At 41.1% G+C, this 18,689-nt stretch overlaps 1 protein-coding gene across 1 annotated transcript in view; it reads right to left on the reverse strand.

Annotated features, from left to right (window-relative positions):
* The window catches only part of LOC145414620 (uncharacterized), a 784,070-nt gene that overhangs the window by 379,366 nt on the left and 386,015 nt on the right, over positions 1–18,689 (reverse strand). Inside the window, exon 8 of the mRNA XM_080284146.1 lies at positions 1,363–1,536. Coding sequence (XP_080140272.1) covers positions 1,363–1,536 — 174 coding nt within the window. The remainder of the gene's footprint in view (positions 1–1,362; positions 1,537–18,689) is intronic.

An 18,689-nucleotide genomic window follows, 5' to 3' on the forward strand; every position in this document is an offset into this window, starting at 1 on the left:
CTATTAACACATTAAATCATAATGTAACTAACAATAACACATAAAAACATCATAAAATACAGTACAGTACACTTAAATACAGTATGTATTGGCAGTATTATTTACATGTGTAATACACACACTTCCTCCATTCAAACATAACACTCACTAGAAAGACCAGGGTGAAGGACTTAATGGACTCAATGCTAAGAGAGTATCCGAGGCTTCGGGTAAGGACTAGTGGGCCCCGCCACTGCCTCCAACACCACTTCCATCGCCACCTTTCTTGTTGCGCCCTTTGATGCAGGACATTCACTCTGTTATACCTCTCCGTTGAAGCTTACCTCTCTTGCTCCTCCACAAAGCTCGAGAATTCCTCCATTTCCGCCACAATTCATTTTTTAACTCATCATACTTGCATTTCTTCACCCCCTTGCGGTAGCCATGCTCAGCCTTCTCTTTACTGCCTGCTGTTCCAGGTTCACACCTTCTTACACCATTAACATGATCACCTGGTCCAACTCCAGCTCCACTTGAAGCACAAGATGACATATGTCCATCAATTACAAATAAAGGACACAAGAGTGTACTTGACGCACAAGATGACACATTTTCATCAAATACTAATCAACGATGCGAGAATGTAATGGTCAACTTGACACACTGAAAGGCTGGGAAGCAGGTTGAAACTGAAAGTTGGCACTGGTGTCGCAGTGGCAAGAATCTGAAACTTATGGTGCCAGAGGGCGTGAAAATGCTTTTTTTTTTTCGTGAATATTCAATCAAAGGAATACAGTATTTGACTGTTACCGCAAAAGTGCGTTTCGCCAATTTGGATGTCGTAAAACCTGGTGCCCTACTGTACTTTATTGTATTTTATGCTTAATTTTCATCTTTTACTCATGGGAAAGTTTTTAAGACAAAGGGCTAAGATGGATAATACTGTAATATCCAGCTCGATGCCAAATATTGAGCCGATAAGGGTACTATGATATATCCAGCATTCTGCTTTAAACGGCCTAGGGCTTGGCTGAATTATGCCAGATAACTAATAGTTTACTGAACTGTTACAAAAAATATAAGTATACAATAGACTACTGTGTAAAACTTTTTTTTTTTTTAAACAGGAAAGAACAAACCAAAGGCCAGGAGCCTACAAGATTGTTCCCTCTGAGAAAAAACACACACAGGATAACAGAGAGCCAAATGTCCTCTGCCCTGCATTCATGCATGAGATGATGCTTTTTCAAGTGCACTGGATCCAAATCCAGCTTGGCAGAAAGGGCTGGCTACCTCCAAATCACAGGCCTGCTCAGTCAAATCAGATCATGTTTTCCAACAAATGCAAACACCTTTCACTTCAGTGAGGATGGCAGAACTTACCCTGAACCTCGTAAGGAACTCTTGCTGGCGGGTTATATCAGTAGCGAGGATGAGGGAGCGAATCATTTCCTGGAGTGCATTCACATCCTGGGAATCCCACGTGTCCAACAACCCAGATTCCCACAGGCAGCCCATTGCACACCGCCAGTGGTGGTTCTCCAGCACACTCAGGTTCTGAAGGGTTGTAGCATACAGAGTCAATACAGAACTGTAGTACCTCTCCAACCATAGGGATTAGGTTTTTGGAACACCCAGTGGTTGGTGAATATATAATCTCATGGGAAAAACTGGGTGAGCTACACAGCATCCTTCATAATAGGTCTTGATTGTCATCAAACAGAATGTGCAATACACATTCCTTTGAAAATAAAGATAACAGGCCTTCCACAGCATATTCAAACACTCCAATATATTACTGGACAACAGTACAAAAATGCTATTAATGGAGAAAATGGGGGGAAAGGTCAGCTTTGGTGGCAGGAGGTAACAATAGCAGAGCGGCTGACTGACAACAACAAACATTGAACACAATGTAGCCTAAATAAATTCCCTTTTAAGTTCAATGAAATGACCTTACATTTCAAAATATTAATAGAACAACCTTTCAGTTAAATAAATCACTGGATAATTGAGTACCATAAACAGAGTTAATGGAAAAATATGCTCAGTGTTACAATGAATGGCACCAGTATCACTAACTGTAACAGCAATTACTACATAGAGATGGGACAGGTTCAAAATGGTGTACTGTACATAAGGTATCGAGGGGTGAGCACCAAACATGCACAACACCCAGCTTTAAGCAAACAGACTTAGACATTAGCAAAGCGAATCACAAAGCTGACTAACCTTCACAGAACTAATGAAACTAGGGTGCAAAAACAATGATTTTGTTCTTCTTCTTTCTGTTTTCATCAGTTATAATTTCAAGATGAAAGGGTGCACACAAGCATGCTACACACCAAAACATTTTTCAACATTGAGGATACTTCTTTTCATACTCAAGAGCAGCATCTGCTTTACAGTACTTGAGTTACAGCGAAAAAACATCCTCTGGCACTCAGAACTCCTCTCAGAATATATGAAACTCCACAGATTCGTGTTGGCCACTTCCATGTAAGCACTTTATATACAGTAAGGATTTTATGTAATAACTGGCATACATCATTATCCATCACAGCAAATGGTTGAATTTAGTCAAATTACTCAGAAAGTCCCCAAATCAAAATCTGTGCCATTTGCCTCGTTACTAAAACACTATATCCAGGCAGTTTTACTCATAACTTGGAATTCTGGCATACAGTAGGTGGATTCATAGTCTTCTTGTTACAATATGAAAAACATCAGACAAATGCAAGCGGAATATGTTTTAGATTTACACTGCACATGATTACTTTTATTTATTTACTTATTTTTTTGTGGGTGCCAATACTAGGTATTCAATCATGTGATTTTTGGATCACACTTATTTTCTACTTCTAATAGCTATTATTTATATTACTGAAATGACTGAACGAATGTATCATTACAGAGATCAGTTCAATTATTTTTCAATTATCGTAAAAGGAAATGCTGTATTTATACACAGGATCAGCATGCAAGGATACCCCTTATATCATCACTATAACCCTTGCTCTTCAGGAAAAAATGGCAGTGGGTCCACACTTGCACAGAAATTTCATCCTACTTGCACCTCCACTACTCGACGGAGAGAGAGAGAGAGAGAGAGAGAAACTACTGTAACTTCCATCAGGCCCACAAGACTTAGATTTGCCTGTGTGGGATTATGCAAATATCACCTGATAAGTGGCAGGGTGAGATGGGGGATGCAATTTATATTATTTTCCCCTTTCCTTTAATTTCCTTTCATTCTATTGCCTTCTTATATAATCACATGATGTACCCTGAAAAGGAACAAGAGAGAGGGGTGCAAGTAACAGTTAGAGGGAAAGGAAAGGAGGAGGAAAAAAGAAAAGAGGAAGAGGAAAAGTGGGAGAAAACTAGAGAAAGAGATTACAGATAGACTATGTCATGGTCTGTCAATCTGTGATTTTATTATGGAAATACCAGTGTTGTATTCAAGACCAGGCATCTCGAGACCAAGACCAAGACCAAGACCAGACCCTCCGAGACCAAGACAAGGCATATAAAAATATTTTTTGTAAATCTGACTATTATCTGAATGTTTTTTTTTTTTTTTTTTCATTTTCTTATGATGAAAAATTGAAAATGCCAAAAAAATGTAATGTGTGAATGCCAAAAGAATATTTGTGCACCTGGCAACCCTGCTGCCAGATGTACTCAATGTTGCGAGCGATGGTAGAAGGGGGGTAACATATAAGGGAGCATGGGAATAGTGGGGGGGGGGGGACACATCAGTGGCGAGTCTACAGGAGGGCCTTGGCCCTCCCAGAATTTTGGCTAGCCGCCAGCTTGACTCCCCCACTTTCGCAATGGCTCAAGCTATATCTCTAAAAAACTTCACCTGGGTGGCAGCAGGCAAGAATTAAATTATAACCCGTGCCAAGGAACAACCAGCGAAACACACCAACGGCCCCCAGCTTCCCACAATGTTGCTAAGTTCTAATTTTAAGAAACGCAATTGCAATGAAAAACAACCTGAATTATGCAAATCGTGTTATTGACAAAGCATTTGTGCATACTGTTACTGTTGATCATGAATTTATGTGTCTGCTGAATGAATGAAAAGTAGCTGCAGCCTGCTGATGCTGCACTGCTAGTCAGTTTTCACGGGTGTCTCGGCCCCTCGAGTGAGTGCACTAGTATCCCAATCACCCAGTTGCTGATTATGTATCGATGCAATACTGAACACCTTCTGAATGAATTTTTAAGTTGATTATCACACGTGAGGTGAATGAGGTCGAGGAATTTCTGGTAAGACAATTACTAAGAGGAATGAAAGAGACAAGAGGGCAATGGGAATAATTCCCAGGGCCAAAACTCAAGAGTATGGAGAGACCAGGGCCCACACCAGGACTGTGACAATTTTGTTTCTTTTTCTGGCCCATGTCAAATGTTTTACAGGCACCCCAGGGTGCAGTCATAGCTCTCTACGGCCCTGCACACTGATGTTACAGTTTTTGAAAGCTTGTTTAGTTTTTAAAACTTTTGAAAGTATGGTTCTGATGTTATAATGTATGCTGTTCCATACTTTGTCAGTGCCATCGTACTCATGGATAGCTGTATCTTCCTCATGCGAAAGCTGGTTTTCGGAAGACTAATTTTCACACTTCTGTCCAACTATTTTTCAGGATAATTACACAAGAGACTGAAGGGGTTTTGGGATACAGAGGTGGGATGCAAAAAATTTTCATAAATATAAAATATATACAGTAATCCCTCTATTATCCAGTGTAATAAAGCCAAAGGCATGTCCAGAAAGTGATCCTGTCCGGAAAGTGGGCCCCTGGCTTCTGGAATGGTACTTAAGGACCCTAACCCAGCCTAACTTTGAAAGCCACCTAAATAACTCCCTACCGGACATGCATAGCACCTATTTAAGACTATTCACACCAATAATGGACATAAAGCATGAAATAAATGAAAAGGAACCAAAGAATGAGGAATTAGAAGTGACTGTACCTTATAGCATGTTTGTGGCTGCCTTTTCTAAGGATTTGGCAGTGGTGAAAATGCTCTTGAAGCACGTACAGTAATCCAGCGTTGTCTATCTATCTATCTATCTATTGCCAGACGCCTCAATCCCATTTGGGGTGGCCACAAACAAATCGCCTCCAAGTCGCCATGTCCACCGCCATTTCACTGCCCTGCTCCCAACTCACACCCCCCTCTCTCATATACCTCTCCACCCCATCCCTCCATCTCATCCTCAGCCTCCCCCTCCCTCTTCCCCCCTCCACCTCACTCACATACACTCTCTTCGTCAGTCTTTCACCCTCCACCCTCTCCACATGGCCAAACCACCTCAGTGTGTTCCTCATAATGCTTCCTATCACATCCACATCAACACCACAACGCTCCTTTATATCCTCATTCGTCAGCCTGTCTCTCCATGTGACTCCACAGGCTCCTCTTAAATAACTCATTTCCACTGCTCTCACTCTTGACTTGTGTCCTTCCAACAACATCAAAGCTTCACTTCTGTACGTTAGAGTTGGTATCACGATACTGTCATGTAGTAACTTTTTCACTTCCATGCTCACTTCCCTGTTTCTTACCACTGCTTTCAAAGAACCAGCAACCTTTCTTCCCTGCTGTACCCTTTCAAGCACTTCACCCTCCAAACCTCCATCCTTACTCATCACACTACCCAAGTACTTAAACGTACTCACATTTTCCAATTCCTCACCATCCAACCTCGCTATACATTCACTGACTTCACCTCTCTCAAAGACCATCACTTTACTCTTCCCTACATTCACCTTTAGATTCCGTTTCTTACACACTCTCTCAAACTCATCCACCAAGCCTTGCAGCTCCCCTTCGTCTTCACTCAACAACATAGTATCATCTGCAAACAACAGTACAGCATTGAGCTGCACTTATTTCTTTGCACTGTGACTTATAATTGTTTAACAGTGCACATTATTCCAAACTGCATCACGCCAGTTTCAACCGCCAATTTGCACTTCACAGTTGATCCATTGCACTTTAAGTTTTAATTTTTTAACACTGCACAACACTGTAAATTCCCGTGTGGTCTAGTGGCTGCCTTTTTCAGTGTTGTACTGTCTATAGATACTGCCTGGCTAGCACTACGGTGTTGATGCATGAGCTGAACCCTGCGAGCGCCGATAGAGAGCGTGTGAGTCGAGAGAGGATGCAGTTTATTCACTGTTTATTCACAAAAAATGAACATGTGTGGCTTCCATTGCAATAAGCTGCTACTCACCATCGAAGTTAGGCAGTAACTGTTGATGACGGGGAAACAGAGTTGCCAGATCGCAATGGCCACTTTACCAAACTCCTCAATTTTCATGACTAAATTTAACTTTTCATTACCAAACTCGTAAAGCTAGCACTTATTCTTCACTAATTATATATACAAGTGGAAATACATGTAATCACTCTCCTTATAATTAACAGCATGTTGATTATTTTCACGCAATGTAGACTAGGAGATTAATCAGAGAGAGCAAACAATCCACCATCTCCATCCTGTGTATCCTCATACACGTGAAAAATCCGTTTGGTAATGCATTATTCTGATTCATTACCAAACGAATTTTTCATGACCAAATTGGCCCACATTTGGTAATGAAAAATACCAAAAGCAACCCTGACAGGGGAGGGGGGAGGGGGAAGGAAGGAAGGGGTGAAGGGGCCATGGTGTAAACCAACTGTTCGACGACGCACAGCAATTTCAAATTACGGGTGGGAAAAAATTAGGATTTGGGGGATATTTTTTTCATTTTTTGGCCACTTTTGGGTTCCTAAGGTCCAGGCCCACAATGTCCGATACGTGGGGTGTCCGGAAAGTGGGCGTCCGGACAGTACAGGGATTACAGTATTTTACTTCCAGAGTGCTCCAAGTACTTCATACAGTCATATCCACTATTTGTTTAAGAAAACAGTTTTCACTAACTTTCCCCCCCACTTCAGTGGGGCTAGAAATGCCACTGGGCCACATGGCCATGGACCCCCACTCATAGGCGAATAAGTTGTATGAAATACAAGGGTGGCTGTGAAACACTAGAAAATATTTTGATTTCTTCTAAAACGGTCACAGATGTCACTGCAGGCCTCCATGATATCCATTTGGAAGCTCTGAAGGGTCATAACTCGAAAGGTTGGAAGCCATTTATGTCTGACTTGGCCCTCATCACTCCAAAATCTTGGCTATGCCTCTGTAAGGGAGGAAATATATTTACAAAACTTAATATATGTGAACAACTGAACATCCAGGTAAAATATTTCTGATTTCACTGCTTTATTTGCATGAAGAAACAAACATTGGAAAATAGACATTTTTGTGGTTACGTTTTCCGAGCGAACTAGCTAAACCTGTGGTGTACGTGTACGGAGGGTGTGGGGATTGCATACACCATACACATATATGAAGTACACGGTGACTAGAACTGCAAACATGTGTGTGTGAAAACGGAGATTATCACTGCAAGAATGGCCATGTCATGCATCCTCTCTCGACTCACACGCTCTCTATCGGCGCTCGCAGGGTTCAGCTCATGCATCAACACCGTAGTGCTAGCCAGGCAGTATCTATAGACAGTACAACACTGTATGGCCCGCCGTGAATCAAATCAGCCATGATTTTTCTCTGTGTATGATCATAAATTCTGACCTTCCCCACACAGCAATGCACTTTGTAATGCTGGTCTCATCCTTGTCTTGAGCCAAAACTCCGAGACTAGAAGCTTCGAGACCAAGATCAAGACCAAGACCACATCAAACTGGTGTTGAGACCGATTTTGAGACCAAGACCAGTCTTGAGACCTACAACACTGGGAAATACATACCCCTAATTACACGGGTACGGTTTGCATGGTATCCCAAATTGAACAAATGACTGTATAAACTTGTCAACTATACACATGCATACCTGGTAAGCATGGAAGGCCTACAGTCTGTGTGTTTTAGATGTAACTATACGACAAGCCTCACTATACTATTGTTCACTGTGTGACAAACAGCTATAGCAATTAACTAAAAGTTAGACCTAGTTTTGCAAAAATGACCGAAAAATGATCGCAAGAGTTGCTAGAACAATTACTATGATCACTGATCACAACAATCCTGTGCATACACAGTATCTCCCACTCAAGCCAACAGTCAGATGTTTGAGATAAGATGGCCACCCAGTGTTTACACTTGCTGTGATAATTTCTCTTTCACTCCATTTCTGTGCATACAAGGCCACTGAAACACCATTGCTAGGGCCAAATAACAGGGCACATGTGTAACAAATACAATATGGCAGTGTGCGATATCATGTGGGTTCGAAGAGGGTTAGTGCCCCACCCCGGAAAGCAACTAAAAAGGCAAATAAAATGCCTTAGACCAAGACTGACCAACAGGTGATGACCAAGGACCATACAAAGGACGTGGTGCCGATTTCATCATGGAATGTTAGGGGTGCGAGTGATGAGTGAAAGAGCGAGAGAGATTGTCCAGGTGCTTGAGGGTGCGAAGGTGGACATATGTGGATTGATTGAAATTAAATGGAGAGGTGAGAATGTGAGACAGTGGGAGTCTGGACTGGGGGAGGAAATGAGAACCAGAGGGTATGGGAGAGTGAATGTAATGTTGTGTGCAAGAGATGGAAGAAGAATATATGAGAGTGTGGATCAGTTGGTTCAAGGACAAGATTCGTTCATTTCGAGATGCCTGGACACACTGCATCTGAAAGACTGGAGATCATAAGAAGTAGCAAATACAGACAGGGGGAGACAGTTCCAGAGCTGACCTGTTGCATAAATGAAGGACATTAGAGAGTTGGCCCAGAAAAGGCATGTGAGTTTGCTAGACGGATGCTATGCGCCTGTCACAGAGGTGGAGGGATGCAAGCAGACAGTTCAGAGGAGCAGTGACCACTGAAGTTGCGATTGAAAAGAGATAAAGATGCAACAGTGTGGCAAAGAGACTGAGGTGGAAGGGAGCCAGCAAGAGGAGAAGAGTTAATGAGATGAAAAGCCTTTGACTCCTCCTTGTTGAGATGAGCCATATGTGGGGAGCTTCCCCACACATGAGTGCTATAGTCTACACAGGGGCAATTAAAACCCCTGTACAAAGTCAACAACTGTGCAGCGGTAAAGAAGGTATGGAGTATGCTTAGTACACTTAACTTCTTGGAGGTATATATTACAAGTTTTTTTTTTTTTATGTGAGGAAGAAGGAACCAAAGGCCACGAGCCCACAACAACTGTTCCATCCAAGAGAAAAACAAAATACACGAGAAAGCCAAATTCAAGATCCGATCATTTCAAGATGCCTGGACACTCTGCGTTTGAAAGACTGGAAATCATAGGAAGCAGGAAATACAGACAAAGGGAGACAGTTCCAGAGTTGACCTGTTGCATAAATGAAAGACTGGGAGTAATGGTTAACTCTTGCATTAGAGAGTTAGACAGAAATAGGATGAGAGTTTGCTGCTAGATGGGTTCTACGTGCCCGTCATAGAGGTGGAAGAATACATGCAGACAGTTCAGAGGAGCAGTGACCATTGAAGTAGCAATAGAAAAGAGATAAAGATGCAACAGTGCGGCGAAGAGACAGAGGTTGAAGGGAGTCAGTATGAGGAGGAGAGTCACTGAGACGAAAAGCCTTTGAGTGAAGTCTGAAAGAATGAAACCCCAAGTATGTTTAACCCTTAACCTGCAGGCCGTCACTTTCGTGACGCTCGTTACATAAGTACAGTACCATACCACAGGGTGTCACTTTTGTGATTCAGGGATTTTTAAAATCACCCGAGCTTTCAAGTGCGGTCTTGTATCATCTATTAGTACTGCCAGTGTGTAGCTATAGGCAGCAGCGCTAATACTGCTAGTACTTGAATCCGGTGTTACCAATTTAGCCATTTTTCTGTATTTGCCTCGCCTCTTCACTTCCCCTCCCTTACCCCCTCCCCCACATAGCTACAGCCAAGCCGCACAATGCAACTCCCAGCAGTTCTTTTCCATTTGCTTTCTCCATTGAAATGTGCCCTATGCCTTATTCTCATACTCAAAAATATATATAGAAAAGGGAAAAGACTAAATGATACTGCCATTGGCCATCTATCTATCTATCTATCTATCTATAGCCCCACGCCCTAATCCCGCAAAGGGTGGCCGCAGACAAAACGCCTCCAAGTCACTCTGTCACCCACCATTTGACTCCCCTCCCCCCAACTCACCCCCCCCTCCCTCATATACCTCTCAACTCCATCCCTCCACCTCATCCTCGGTCTACCCCTCCCTCTCCCTCCCTCCACCTCACCTACATACACCCTCTTAGTCAGTCTTTCATTCTCCATCCTCTCCACATGTCCAAACCACCTCAATGTATTTCTCCTAATCTTTTCAACCACATCCACTTTATTGGCCACAAAGTAGCTAATTTATCACCTGGCAACACCCTATGTGCACTTGGTCACTAATTTTCCATGTTCGTTACCCACTGAAATATCCCTTATAACCTATTCTCATACTAAAAAATATATATATAAAAAGTGGAAAAGGATAGGTGATACTTCCATCGACCTGGAAGTAGCTAATTTATTGTGTATTTAGAGCGCTGCTATCCCCGCGGGAGGGGCACTGCACGGTCTAGCCATCCCCGTGGGTAAGTGGTTAAGGATGCTGCAGGACTGAGCTGGACATTACAGAACATTAGTGGGTACCCCTGTGGAAGATGTTGAGTTAACAGATGTTGCTGAGTTAACAGATGTAAGAACTGAGTCTTTGATGTATTAAAAACAACAAGATTACTTTTACCCTAGTCAGAGATATGAGCCAAGTCAGACATTAGGTAGGCCACAGTCTCATCCCTTGTTTGTTGAAGTAACTGCTGAGATGGACACTGCAGGAACCGAATGGAAAGGTGAAGGGTGGAATCATCAGCGTATGAGTGGATAGGGTTAGATATACAAATTAGAATGTTATTGATGAATAAAAGGAAGAGAGTTGGTGATAGGACAGAGCCCTGAAGAACACCACTGATGACAGATCTAGGAGAAGAATGGTAGCCATCTACAACAGCAGCTACAGAACGATCAGAAAGGAAGCTATAGATGAAGGCAAAGACAGAAGGGCAGAAACTGTAATTGGGCAATTTTGAAATGAAAGATATATGACAGACTCGACTGAAAGCCTTTGAGATGTTAAGTGACATGGCAAAACTTTTGCCAAAGACCTGAATCAAGGATGACCAGGAGTCTGACAGAGAGGTGAGAGCATCACCAGAGAAGCGACCCTGACGGAACCCATACTGATGATCAGAAAGAAAGTTGTGATAGAAAAGATACTTTATAATTTTTCCGTAATGAATAAACTCGAAAACTTTTGAGACACACAATGTTAAACAATTGGGCGATGGTTAGAGGGCTGGGAATGGTTACCCTTCTTTGAGACTGGCTAAATGAAAGCAAACTTCCAGCAAGAAAGAAAGATACAAGTTCACTGATAGTGGCGAAAGAGTTTACCTAGGCAGGGTGTAAACAAAGAGGCACAGTTATTGAGGACAACAGGAGAGACCCCATCAGGCCCATATGCCTTGTTAATACTAAGGCCAGTGATGGCAGAAAATACATCAGTTGAAGAAATTTTAATGTCAGCCATGAGGATGTCAGATGGGGGAAGTGATGGAGGTACAGCACCGTAATCATCTAAGGTGGAATTGGAGGAGAAAGTCTGAGTGAAGACATCTGCTTTATCAGTAGAAGAAATAGCTACAGAGGCAAAAGAGTAGAAAAGAGGTGGGAAGGATGATGAGGTAGTGTTGTACAAAAGGCTCTTGGCAAGGTGCCAGAGGAAACAGGAAGAATTCGAGTTGGAGAGTTGAGAGAATTTAGTATGGATGAAATTATTTTTAGAAGAGTGATGAACAAACTTAGGACGATTCCAGGCAGAAACATAAAAAAAAGGTGTTATACAGGGAAGGGTTGGTTCTGGTAGATTATTATGGGCCCTCACATTGTTGCAGACAGCATTAGAACAAGCATGATTAAACCAAGGCTTGCTTGCATTAGTCAAAGGATATGAGAAAGGAATGTATACTAACATGCCTGAGAGAACAACCTCCATAATGCAAAAGGACACTGAGATGGCTCCCGGCCATGGAAGCAATAATCATTCCTGGGAAAATCAAAGAAGCACTGCCTGAGGCCTCCCAATCAGCAGCTTCAAAGTATCACAATCGACGTTTCTTGGAGAGTCCACAGGCCGTACTGGAGCGATAGGACAGGTTAAGGGGATACGGTTGTGATCAGAGGAGCCCAATGGAGAGGAAAGATTAACAGCATAAGCAGATGGATTTGTTGCAAGGAGGAAGTCAAGTATGCTGGAACTCTCTCCAAGGCAGTCAGGGATATGGTAGTGCAAAAGTTGCACTAGGTCATTAACCCCTCAACCGCGGGGCGTCACTTTCGTGACGCTTGGGAGCAAGGGATCATACTGCGAGGCGTCGCTTTTGTGATTCTATGTTATTTTGAATTCACCCGGGCTTCCAAGTGGGGGCTTGTATCATCTATCAGTACTGCCAATGTCCAACACTAGTCAGCACTCCTAATCTCATCTGTACTCCCATCCATTGTTGACAATTTAGCCATTTCTCCACGTTCTTGACTCCCCTCCCTACCCCCCCTCCATTACCCTATCCTCTCGCCTGCCCGGCCGTGCTACGCTAAGTAAATCTTCCCTGGAATTTTTCACTGATTTCATCCATTGAAATAAGCCCTATGCCCTATTCTTATACCAAATAATATATACAAGAAAGAAATAAAGTAAGTGATAGTGCCATACACCGGGACTTGGCTAATTATCACCTGACAACACCTCACGTGCACTCATTCGCTAATTTTTGCTATTTATTTCCCCTTGAAATATGCCGTATAATCTATTTTCATAATAAATATACATATAAGGGGGGAAGGGAGAAGCCTAAGTGATATTTACATTCACCTGGAACTACCTAATGTATTGTCTAGATTTCCTGCCAATCATTTCACTGCTATCTATTAGCTGTGTCAAGAGGCTAACGTTGGCAGTAATGCATTTCCCTAGGTAGGCCAACACCCCGGCCCACCCTTATCAGTTCACTCTCATCTTCCAATGTGGAGGTACGTCTGTTCGCTCTTGCTAGCTTCAGGGACTTTTCACTCCCATGCAAAGGGCCCTGTGACCTTTACCCCCTACTAAACCTCGTGTGGAAAGAGGTAAAGGGCTGACAATTGATAAAAGAGTGACTACGATCTTTCTATTGAGTAAAACAGTGCAAGTGGAATTGTAAATAATGTGTAAATAATGTGTAAACAGCAAGCGAAAGTAATGAATGTAAATATACGTGAACAGTGGAAAATAGTTTTATAAGTTACTTCAAGTGACAGTGCATAACACAGTGTAAATAAAATAGAAATGTAAATAACGTAAATAAAATAGAGAACGTAAATAGAAATGTAAATGAGTAGTATTATAAAAATACGAGTATATACCCTAGGAGTAATGAAAGTGAAAGTTTCACTCTAGCATGTCTGAATACTATGAGTTATGAGAATGAAGGTGAAAGTGACATTCACTCTCAATGCCAGTATACAGGACGAGAAAGTGAATGCTACATATTTTACTGAAAGAAATTGAATCCCTACAGTGACAATAAACTAATACTACTGAAGGAAACTTATGGATAAAGACTGTAGATATATATAAGTGTTATATAGTAATAGAAATATAAAGTGTGAGGGGTTTTATGAATAATAAATGACAGACTACCAAGAGCGAACTAGCGCAAGTGCGATGGTCAGACGCGCTCGTAATTTTCATTGCTTTCACAGTGGTTTTGTTTTTGGAGTATGGATCCCAAACCACTTGAAAATCATAGAGTAGTGTTTATAATGTTAATATCTGCCTGTGGTAATCATATGGGTTGTCGGGAAGTGTAAAGTGGAGACTTCGTTATCCAACTTCAGAGGTCTCCACAAGTCCTACGGTAACCGACGAAGGCTCAACAAACATTCCAGGAGAAAGCTGAAGGTATGTGCCATAAGCATATGTAATTTTAATATTCTAGGACTAATAACTGATTTTTGGCAAAAATTTTTTGAGAATCTGTCAGAGCCCGAATAATCCCGCGGCACACGCAAAACATTGGTAAACATGCCCGCGGTGTAGGGGTTAAGGATAGAAAAGATGTGGGCTTGTTCACCAAGTGGATCAATGAAAGGTGAGGAGAGCCAAAGGTGGTGGTGAACATTGAAATCTCCTAGAATCATTATTTTGGAGAAAGAAGAAACAGATAGTATGTGTTCCAGCGCAGAAGTATGATAATGGAAGAATTTTTCATAGTCAGTTGCATCAGGGGATAAATAAACAGCATAAATACATTTAGTCAGAGAACGACAGAAAAGCCAAAGCCAGAGAGTAGAGAATTCAGAAGAATCAAATTCAGGAACACGAGTGCGTGATGTCATTGTATACATATACACAACAGCCACCTTTGGCTTTGAAAAGAGTATAGAGAAAGTAGGAGCATACAGAGAAGGGTTTGCTGTCAGTTGTCTCAGACAGCTGAGTTTCAGTTTAGAAGTGAAGGTGAGGTTTAGAGGATGAAAGGAGGTGCTAAACAGAAAGAAAGTTAGAGGAAAGGCCAAGAAAGTTGCAGCAATGACGAAAAAGTGAGTCAGACAGTGGTTCCAGGAAACTCGCTGAGTCGTCAAAAGAAGAGAAGCAGATGGTTGGGGCATATATGGTCCCCCCCCTGGGGACTCCAAGGTTTGGTGCAATGATGCTTTTTTTTTTTTTTTTTTTTTTTTTTTTTTTTATAAATAGGAAGTTCTTACCTAATTGTTCTTACCTAATTGTATCTTTACAGGAATGAGTCAAGCTCGTATTGTCCCGTGTCTTAAGCCATATTTATCATACATATCCTTAAATTTGTGAATTGTTTTGGCACACACTATTTCATTCGGTAGTGCATTCCATTGATCAATTGCTCTGTTTGGGAAACTGAATTTCCTTACGTCTTTATCACCTCTCTTCTTATGCAGTTTTTTGCAGTGTCCTCTTGCTGATGCTTCTCCATATGTTAAGTAATCATTTATGTCTATTTTCTCCTTTCCTGATATGCACTTATATAGCATTATCATGTCACCTCTTTTCCTTCTCTCCTGTAGTGTTGGTAGATTCAGTTTATTTAGTCTTTCTTCGTAGCTTAGGTCCCTTAAGCTTGGTATCCATCTTGTAGCGGCCCTTTGAACTTTTTCAATCTTCTCTATATGCTTTTTGAGATGAGGACTCCAGACTACTTATGCATATTCCAGGGTTGGTCTAATGAATGATGTTATTATCCTTCTTAGCATGTCTTCATTTATGTATGTGAATGCTATTCTCATATTTGCAAGCAGTGTATACATGTTCCGTACCTTCTCGCTGATGTGGTCAGCCGGAGATAGTCTGTTATTGATAATCACACCTAGGTCTTTCTCTCTTTCTGATGTGCATAGGGTTTTATTTCCTAACTTATAATCCCAATCAGGTCTTTTTCCATTTTTACCAAACTTGATTACATGACACTTGTCCACATTGAATTCCATTTGCCATGTACTACTCTATTCATGAAGTTTATTTAATTCTTCTTGTAGCTCCCTACAAGAGTCTGTGCTAGTAATTCTCCTTTGTGTTTTTGCATCATCTGCAAACATATTCAGATAGCTCTCATTTCCAGTGTTACTGTTTATATCATTTATGTACACTAGAAACATGATTGGTGCCAGCACCGAACCCTGTGGTACTCCACTAGTCACTTCTTTCCATGATGAGTAGTTTCCTCTTAGTACTGTCCTCATTTCTCTTTTTATGAGAAAGTCTTGCATCCAACAAAACAGTTTGCCTCGAATTCCTCCTTGATGGTACAGCTTCCATAAAAGTCTTTGGTGTGGTACTGTGTCAAAAGCTTTCTTGAAATCTAAATAGATACTGTCCACCCATCCTTCCCTTTCCTGTATTGTGTTTGTTACTCTGTCATAGCAGCTCAACAGATTAGTAACACATGATTTTCCTTTTCTGAAACCAAACTGTCTTTCTGTTATCATACTGTGTTCTTCTAGATGATTTACCCAAGCTTTTCTTATAAGTTTTTCTAATACCTTGCTTACAACACTGGTCAGTGATACTGGTCGGTAGTTGAGAGGATTTTGTCTATTTCCTTTCTTGAATAAGGGGACTATATTTGCTTTTTTCCAAATATCAGGTAGTTTCCCTTGACTCAAGGATTTCTTGAAAATTAAAAATAATGGTTTACTTAACTCCTTTGCAGATTCTCGTAACACCCAACATGAAATTTCATCAGGACCACTTGCTTTTCCTCTGTCTAATCTACTTAACTCCTCTTGTATTACTTTTTCTGCTATTTGTATATCTGGTAGTATGTGTGGACAGGTGTGTTCCACATATTCCCTCTCAAAATTTTTTTCTTCTGTAAAAACTAAATGGAAATTCTTATTTAGTGCTTCACAAATATCTTTCTCTTGTGTATAAGTGATTCCCTCGTCCGTGATGGATTGTATTATATCTTTTACTTTGGTTTTGCTTCTGATATAGCTGTAAAACAGCTTTGGTTGATCACTACTTTTATTTATTATATCCTCCTCAAACTGTTTTTGGGCTTCCCTCCTTATTCTTGTATAGTCGTTTCTTGCCTGTTTGTAATTATTATACGCCCTTTCACTATTGTGTCTTCTGTATCTATTCCACAACAAATCTCTTCTTTCTTTTGATTTTTTACATTCTGTTTGTAATTATTATAAGCCCTTTCACTATTGTGTCTTCTGTATCTATTCCACAACAAATCTCTTCTTTCTTTTGATTTTTTACATTCTGTATTGAACCATTTTTGTATTTTCTTATCTGCTTCTTTGTGCTGTGGGATGTACTTCTGGACTACTATTTCATAAAATTCACAAAAATTTTTATATACAGCATTTAAATCTTGTCCTCTAAGCTCATTTTCCCAATCAACTTCTAAGAAATACTTCTTTAGGTCTTGATAATTTCCCTTTTTATAGTTTAGTCTCTTTTTGTAACTGTCATTGCTGTTTACTATGTCATATGCTATCCTGAAGTTATAATTTAGTACTGCATGATCGCTTTTGCCGAGTGGAGGGTGATATATTAAACTGTCCATGTCATTTTCTTGCCTAGTAAATATTAGATCTAGCACTGAAGTGTAGTGTGTAATGTGCATGTTGTTTGGTGCTGACAGCTAGAGAAACTTGTACTGGACAGTATGCTGGCCTACTTTCTGCGTTACTGAAAACTTAAAAAGAACAGCAAATGGGGATAGTCAGGAACTAGTCCCAAGGGCTGATGAAACAGGAGCTCCAGCTCTACCTAACATCAGCTTTCCATCCACCTTGGGAGTACTGCCCTGCTCGACTGGTGCTACAGTCTACTACCGATGCATTACCCAGGAATAGTGATGAGGGTAGAAATACCATCCTATACCGCTTATCGTACACCTACCCCCGGTTTTGTGATGCATTTGCATTTTTTAATCGATTTTGATAATATTTTAGAATTAAATTTTGCGCTTAGGTTGATCTATTAACTGTTTTTAGACTTAGATTAATGTGTTCTAGTCATAGGTGGAGTGAACACTGTCACTTGGGGTATAGATTCCACCAATCAAACAAGGTACAAAACAGTGTGGACAACTAGGCAACTCAACCAAGAATTTTCCATATCTGACCACTGAACATCTAACCTATCATGGAATACCCTACATAAAATACAAAAGTGGTGATGAGAAATAGGGGGGTGAGTATGGAAGTTGAGTATGGAAGATAAGAAGTCACTGCATGATAGTACAGTACTCCCTCATTATCAACGTTTTTTTTATCGACGGATTTGATTATCGACGTTTTTTTTTTCTGCTGGGAGTTAAATTATTATTATTAAAAAAATAAAAAAAAATAAAGAATTGTATTGGCATCTCCTAGCAAGTTTGTGCGCCATCCCGCCAGGTGTCTCTGGCTGCTCGCGGCATGTTCCCGCCGACCCAACAAACAACAGCATCAGTACACGTTTGTCTGTTGTTCTCACATCGTGTTCAGCCACATCTATCATGCTTTCGCGATCATCATGGCTCCGAAGCGCCCTTGTAACACTCCAACTGGAAATAAGGCAGCTAAGAGAGCAAGGAAAGTACTTACCTTGGAAGTAAAGAATGAAATATTACAAAAACTTAGACGTGGAATGAGCTATGAAGCGGCTGGTCGCGAGTATGGCATGAAAGAGTCCAGTGTTCGTGGCATAAAACGGAGAGAAAAAGACATTAAAGATGCTCTGGCTTCGTGCACACCAGGATCGGCTAAAGTAACGATGCATGTAAGAGATGATGCCTTGGTGATAATGGAAAAGGCACTGAATATTTGGATTGAGGACTTAAACCATCGACACATGCCGCTAGACTCCCAGTTCATCAGAAACAAAGCAAAACAACTCTATGCTCGGTTTGCTGGTGAAAGTAGTGGTGTTGGTGAAGATAATGGTGATGAAAGTGAGGCAGGTGAAAATAGTGATGATGGTGATGAAAGCAATGACGATGGTGATAGGCCTTGTAATGTTGGTGCTTCTAGGCAAAAGAAATTTGCAGCCAGCAAGGGCTGGTTCGAGAATTTTAAGAAAAGGTATGGCCTA

Source organism: Coenobita brevimanus, chromosome 100 (genome assembly GCF_032717465.1).
Source record: "Coenobita brevimanus isolate Jiangsu-jjx chromosome 100, ASM3271746v2, whole genome shotgun sequence".
Classification (NCBI taxonomy): domain Eukaryota; kingdom Metazoa; phylum Arthropoda; class Malacostraca; order Decapoda; family Coenobitidae; genus Coenobita; species Coenobita brevimanus.